This window comes from Ochlerotatus camptorhynchus, unplaced genomic scaffold (genome assembly GCF_037179485.1).
Source record: "Ochlerotatus camptorhynchus isolate MF236.1 unplaced genomic scaffold, CSIRO-AGI_Acam_v1.1 ptg000467l, whole genome shotgun sequence".
Lineage (NCBI taxonomy): Eukaryota > Metazoa > Arthropoda > Insecta > Diptera > Culicidae > Ochlerotatus > Ochlerotatus camptorhynchus.
Window position 1 is genome coordinate 711,620 of NW_027040953.1, and position 7,551 is coordinate 719,170.

The window sequence follows — 7,551 nt, forward strand, 5'->3', positions numbered from 1 at the left end:
TCCTTCCAGATGATCCTTGGTTACCTGTGCTTTCTTCTCCTTTATAGCTCATCAACGAATAGTGCCGAACTTCACAATACCGACAGGATAACTTCGATGAACATTCTCTGGCAAGGTGACCACGTTTGAGGCAATCGCTGGGGTTAGCGCTTCAAATTCAGTGGGGTCGTCAGATAGAGGAGATAAAGGTCGTGAATTCAGTGCGGCGGTGATTTGAACTAGAAGCGTGGCGAAGTTGTCGTAGCTTAACTGTTGGAGGCCGATCTCCTTCTTCAGCGCAGTTTTCACGGAGCGTACCGCGGCCTCCCATAATCCTCCAAAGTTAGGAGCGCGTGGTGGAATAAACTTCCATTCAATTCCATGCTGAGAAAGTTCCTTACTGATGACGGTAGAGCTAATCTGGTTATTCAGCAGTTCGTACAGCGCTTTTAGTTCGTTACAGGCCCCTGAGAAGTTTTTGGCATTGTCCGAATGTATTTCAACAGGTCTTCCACGGTAGCCGATGAACCTTCGCAATACTGAGAGAAAACTAGCGGTAGATAAGTCGCTAGCCAGCTCGAGGTGCATTGCTTTTGTCGAAAAGCAAACAAAGACTGCAATATACACTTTCAGGGGAGCTGCATTTCGGCGGGTCGGCTTAAGATAGAACGGCCCACAATAATCAACGCCAGTTATCTGAAACGGTCGTCCCGGGCGTACGCGACCGGCAGGTAGCTGTCCCATGGGCTGTTGGATAGGCGTTGGATTGGTGCGGAAACAGCGAACGCATTGCCGAAGCACGGTGTTGACAATACGCTTACCATGTATGGGCCAAAACTCTTGACGTATTTCGGACAATGTAAATTGTTGACCGCTATGGAAATTCTGGTAGTGGAAGAAGTTTATAACGAGCTTCGTTAATGGGTGATAACTTGGCAAAATAGCAGGATGCTTGACCGTATAACCTTCATTTGAGAAACGTAGCCGTCCCCCAACTCTGATGACTCCGCTATTGTCGAGAAAGGGGAATAGTTTCTTGAGGCTAGACTTGCAGTCGACACGTTTCTGTTGTTGTAGAGCTTTGAGTTCGTCTGGGAATTGTTCAGCCTGTGCGAAACGGGTCAGCGTCATCTTCGCTGATTGTATTTCATCAGGTGCGAGAGTGGTCTAGCTTTTTCTATCAGTTGAGTTGCGACAGTTGTAGGCAAAACGACGACAGTAAGCGACGATTCGAAGTAGAGGAGGCAATGAAGAACGCAAGCTGAATAGCTCGTTGGGTGGTTCCGTGACTGTGACCTTGTGAACAGCCTTGCGAGTTTCCAACAGTTCTTCGGGGATGCTGTAGTCTTCTAAAGAATTGGGCCACGCATCTTCGTTACTACTCAACCATGGGGGTCCTTGTTTCCATAGCTGGCTATGTAGAAAATCATCAATAGCCATTCCGCGAGAAACCAAGTCAGCAGGGTTCTCCTTTCCCGCTATATACCGCCAAGAATGTGTGTAAGTGGAGGTTTGAATCGTCGACACTCTGTTAGCCACGAACGTATGTAATGTGTTAGGAGGAGTTCGTAGCCAATGTAACACAATCGTACTGTCCGACCAGAAAACCGAACGTACATTTTCCAAGGAGACCACCTTCGAGTGTAGTAGTGCAGCTTCCTTGGCGGCACAAAGTTCAAGTCTTGGTAAGGTCAATCTTTTGAGTGGAGCGACGCGTGATTTTGAAGAAAGCAGCTCGATTCGAACGTTTCCTGCTTCATCCGTCGTCCGTACGTATAAACACACACCGTAGGCACGAGTAGAAGCGTCAGCGAAGCAGTGAAACTGAATATCCACCCAATTGGAAACGAAAGCAAATCGACTGATTCGTAGTTCCGATATTTTGCCCAACTATGAGTGGAATGCTTTCCATTTTCTTTCGATGTCGACCGGAACAGGCGTATCCCATCCTGAGTTGAGCAGAGCGAGCTCTTACATCAGCATTTTTGCCACAACAATCACCGGTGATATCAGTCCCAGCGGATCAAATAGTTTGGTTATAGACGACAGGATGCGTCTTCTCGTCCACGCTTGCTTGCTTGCTGTGATGCCATAGTAGAATCGTAATTGGTCCGTTCCAGGCTCCCAGGTGATTACCAAGATTTTCACCTGTTCCTCTGGACTTATTTCGAATGAAAAGATAAATTTGTCCCAAGTTGATCGGCCGGGATGCCAGTCAGAACTTCCGGCCGATTGGAACACCATTTGCGTAAAGGAAATCCACCCTTCTTCATTAGCGTATCAAGGTCCTTTTGAAGCTGGATGGCCTCGTCTACGCTGGATGCTCCACCGATGTAATCGTCCACATAAAAATCCTTCACTACAGCATTGGCAGCTTCCGGGTATTCCTCTCCTTCATCTGCCGCAAGTTGATGTAGAGCACGAATCGCTAAGAATGACGAAGGTGTCAATTCATAAGTTATCGTTGATAACTCAAAAACTTTAATAGATTCATCTGGAGAAAATCGGTAGAATATGCGTTGCAACAAGGTATCTTCAACGTGTAGCCATACTTGTCGGTACATCTTCTCTACGTCGCCAACAAGTGCTACTTCATACTTCCGGAAACGTAGAAGAAGGCTGAGGAGTTCGTCTTGAATTATAGGGCCTTTCAGTAGCGCATCATTCAAGGAATAACCACTGTCCGTGCTGGCCGTACCATCGAAGACGACGCGTACTTTTGTAGTGGTGCTTGATTCCTTAAGCACTGCATGGTGTGGCAAGTAGTACACCTTCTTCGCACTTGTTGCCGCTGCCTCCTTCTGAATTTCATCTCCACTGACTTCTCTCATATGCCCAAGATCCAAATATTCTTGCATGAATGCATTGTACTGCAACCGCATCTCCGGATTCCTCTCCAGTTGCTTTTCCAATCTCTTGAATCGCGTTAGCGCCATTGCGCGAGAGTCGCCCAACATCTGCTCGAAATTCACGTGCTTAGGTAGACGTACGACGTACCGACCTTCCTCCGTACGGCTGAATGTTCTCAAGAAATGATCTTCGCTGTCCTGTTCCTCCTTTGACCAAGCCGCTCGTTCTTCATTACTCTCGATCTCCCAAAACTTCTGCAACTGTACTTCCAAGTTATCCGGAGCTGCCGCTAAGCAACAGCTTACTGCCTTACTCGGAGCTTCCGAAACCTTCCCCGTGACGATCCAACCGAATACTGAGTTGACCAGCATTGGCAGCCCTGGTCCCAACTTGATCTGTTTCATATCTCTCTCGAACAGGAAACGATAGAAGTGCTCTGCTCCTATCAAGAGATCGATCCGATTGCTTATATTGAAGTTCGGATCAGCCAGCTGAATATCATTAGGAAACTTCCAGTACGCCACAGGTATGCGTGCCGATGGCAATTCCGACGTAACCTTCTGCAGAACTAGAAATTCCATCCCCACGGAGAAGTCTTGAACTCTGGAGCTAACTGTGGTTTTCACCTGGAATCTCGCTCGCGTTTCCGAATGACCGATCCCGCTAATCGGTAAGTTTATTTTGCGCCGGTTTAGGCTGAGCATCTGACATAGCCGCTCGCTCATGATGTTCGCTTGCGATCCGTTGTCGAGCAATGCTCGTGCCAACTGTTTTCCTCCGTGCTGGTCCCGTATGACAAGTACAACTGTAGACAGCATTACGCTCGAGACTCTACCGCCCTTAGTCCCTACGCTGTATGTTCCAACCGCTTCTTGATCGTCGCTGTCTCCTTCTTCTTCAGATTCATCCTCGTTGTTCGCTAGGTTCGTTGCTACCGCCTTATCGTTCCGCTTGAGCTCCGATTTGCATCCCGCTTGATCGCTGTGTCCGGCACCGCTACTGCTCAGAGGAAATCCTGGATGGATCAGCGAATTATGCTTTTTCCCGCAGTCTCGACAGCTGAATTTTGAATTGCAGTCAAGTACCCAATGCCCTGACTTTAGGCAATTGCTGCACAACCTTTTGCCGTTGACGAACTGAAATTTCTCCTTCAAGGTCATCTTCGTAAACTTCCCACACCGGCCCAAAAAATGTGAATCACCGCAACAGCAGCATGCTGAACTACTCCTATCACTATCGGTTGCGGAATGAACGACCACCTTTTGACGCCTAACTTCCACCTTCTGCGAACTGCCCTTCATCTCGACGTTTGATGATACGGCCTCCAACACCCTTGTCCGCTTCTCCAGAAAGTTCACCAACATTGTATAAGTCGGATCGTTTGTTGATGCTGCGTGGTCCTCCCATAGCTGAAGCGTCTTCGTATCCAGTTTCGAACACGTCCAGTGCACGATCATTGCACCCCAATGTTCAGTCTTCTCTCCTAACTGTTTCAGGATCTTCAAACGCTGATCAAATTCATCAACCAGAGCATGAATAGCAGATGACGACTCCTTTTCTACCCTTGGGTACTCCATAAGCGCCTGCATATGCCTCTTCTTAAGAAGATACTCATTGGAGTACCGCTTCGTGATCGTATCCCAAGCAATGGGATAGTTTTCGTTGGTGAGTGTAAGCGACTCGATGAGCTTAGCCGCTTCCCCTTTGAGCGCCGACTTGAGGTAGTGAAACTTCTGGATGTCGCTAAGTTCTCCGGACTCGTGGATCAGCGAAACGTATGTAGATTTAAACGACAGCCATCCTTTAAAGTCGCCATCGAACTCCGGTAGCGAGATTTGTGGTAGACGCACCCCAGTGTGCGCCCCTACAGCTTTGCCATTCCTTGCAGTTGAGTTGTTTAAATCAGCTGGATCTTCTCGTGGCAGTTTCGCTAGCAACGCTGCTCGTAGACGATAGTACAGCTTCTCAAAATCATCAAAGGCTTTGTTGCAGTCCTCTTCATACGCTCCTTCCGCATCCATCTCAGCAATCTCCTCCTGAACTTCCTCGAATTCCTCGAATTTTGCCTCAATTTTGTGCAGCCTCGACTGAACTTCCCCCGTTTGACTATCTGGATTGAAACTTCCCAGAAATGAAGCATGGCGTTTTACTGAAGCGACGATCCGCTCACGCCTTTTGACCTTTTCCTTAATTTTCTTCTCAGTCATTCCCACTACCAACTGAGGCCTGTCTCAACTAGGCCTTGTATTCGAATAATTTCAGTTTACGCTAACACTCGTGCAGTAGCAGACCGTGAAATAATCGTCGTCGTACTTCGAATTGAGGCTTATCCAAGAAGGCCGAAATGTGCAACCAGCAATGCAGACTGCGTTGCAGCAGATTATCTTCCAATGTGGAAAACTCCAACGGCTCAGCAAAAATCCAAAAAAGGGAAAGAAAATCCAAAATAGCACTGGCTTTAGGATATAGATTGGTTGGACAGGTACTAACCTTGTACCTGTCAACAACAGGCCTTGTAATTTTTCAAAAATCGCCTCCAATGCAATCAGCTCCCCAGCAAATAGTTTTGGTTCGATACCACTAACCTCGGTTGTCCGTAGATTCAAGCGTCTCTTCCTCTTACCACCCAGATGTACCAGTATACTTCCGTAACCGTACGCCACTATGACGTCACGCCGTCCAGCAGTTGAACTCGATCCACTTCTGCTCCAAGTACGTCCAAGCCCAAACCAAATCGTCTCGTCGTGGTAACCTTTCGTCTCAGGTGTGCAGATCCTCCAATCGTAGCCAACGATCACGCGTATCGAGAAAGGGTCAAAATAGTACCATATAGCACCACCAAAAAGATTTAAATTAATTGGACAGGCACTCACCTGAGGCCTGTCAACAATAGGCCTTGAATTTTTAAATCCAAACTCCAAATCGGCTCTTCTACTGTCGAATTGGATTTCCACAGCCGCTACAGTTGATGAACGAACACAGCTTACAATGCAATTGGTGTGCCTCAGGAACCCTTCCAGGCGTACGACTTGCACAATGTGTTGATACCGAGCCGTGCGACGTCACCAGCAGCAGTTGTATCCAGAGAACATGGAAGCAAAACAAACCTCAAAAGCACCAGCGAGATTGCGAGAGATAGTTGGAAAGCCACTCACATGTGGCCTGAGGGATGCGGGCCTTGTATTAAATTTCCAACTGCAGCAGTCCCTCTGGTTGTCGCGTGACACTGTACGTGTACGATGGCTGTATTCGTCCGTCGTTGGCGTTGGAGAGAGAGAGTGAGTTCTCCAGCCGTTGATGAACCTGACAACAGCAGATCCGTTGCCACAAAGATGTCCTCTATCCGGCCTATTCTTCCTCCAAACAATACACCGCGGAACGCAATGGCCTTCTCCAACCACGAATCCTGGTCACGGCACCAAAATGTTGACCACTCCGTGTTCGTGGGTTGGAGAAACACAGTGGCTCGGAAAATAGCACCAGTAGTAGAAACTTCTGTTTCAAGTCTCAAAATTTTCCTTTTCTTCCTGGCGCCCGAATAGGGACATGAACCCTAGACCGTTGGAACGTATGAGGGATACCTTACTGGTCAGCGACATCTTCGAAAAGGCTGGAAACATATGCAGTCCATGAATTTCCGCGCAAGAAGGGCACTTAGCGTTGTTCGCTTGTACCGCATTGTGGTTGACCTTTGCAGAAAACGGCTTCCGTTTTGGTTCAGCATTCGCTTCTACTTTCGTTGGTAAAGCCCCTAGAATCTGCATTCCGGAATGTTCTTCACACCGTCGCCGTGTGGTAGGATAGAGACGAGAACTGAGCAGCTTTACCAGCAACAAATCCTTATATTCGACTGGTTCAATGATTTGATCTAACGTTTGGATCACACGGTCGAAACCATCTACTAATTTATGGAGATCCGTCATAGATTCCTTGCTAAGTGAAGGCAGTTTAATGAGCGCTTGCACTTGCTTCTTAATCGAAAGTTTATCGTTGTCGTAACGTCTTAGCAACGTGTCCCAAGCAACTTGATAATTGTTCTTCGTAATCTCTAGCGGATCAATCAGTGCCTTTGCTTCGCCTGCTAAGCACCCTTTGAGGTAATGAAGTTTCTCTACATCGGGTAGATCTGGCTTTTCGTGAATCAGAGACGAAACATTGCAGCTGGATTTGAGGCAGACGAACATGATCCATTACGCCATGTAGAGTAGCGTCTGCAGTGCGCATTGTTTGGTTTGACGAAGACCCTTCCTGCAATCCTTAACCTGCTGAACCAGAAACGAGTTCGCATCTTAGTTAAGGTTTTCTATCTCCAACTGCTCTTTTTGGAAACCATCTTATTCCTCATAATTCCCATGCGCTTGAATTTCCCAGGTTGTTTCGCTAATTTGTTCCCACAGAATATGTAACCGCTCAATTCAATTTGATTGGCGGGGGTTTCCTCCTTAAAATTCTTAACGTTCTAGTAGTAGTCACATAGTCACTATGAACGGAGTTCCAACTTCCTGGCCAAACCAAGTGAAATATCTTGGGTTAGTACTTGACCAAAAATTAACTTTTAAAGATCACATTGAGTGCATTCAAGCCAAATGTTATAAATATATAAAATTTTTGTATCCTCTTATAAACATGGAATCCAAACTTTGCCTGACGAATAAACTGCTAATATTTAAACTAGTTTTTAGACCGGCCATGCTTTACGCTGTGCCAATATGGTCTAGTTGT

The 7,551-nt window shown here is 47.0% G+C and overlaps 1 protein-coding gene across 1 annotated transcript; it reads right to left on the bottom strand.

Annotated features, from left to right (window-relative positions):
* Positions 1-2,338: 2,338 nt before the first annotated feature.
* LOC135712244 (uncharacterized) lies at positions 2,339-5,036 on the bottom strand. The gene is made up of 2 exons (XM_065235202.1): positions 2,532-5,036; positions 2,339-2,407 (listed from the first exon to the last, which is right to left on the bottom strand). Exons 1-2 carry the CDS (start codon positions 5,034-5,036, stop codon positions 2,339-2,341), a joined length of 2,574 nt encoding a protein of 857 aa, XP_065091274.1.
* Between the last annotated feature and the right edge of the window lie 2,515 nt (positions 5,037-7,551).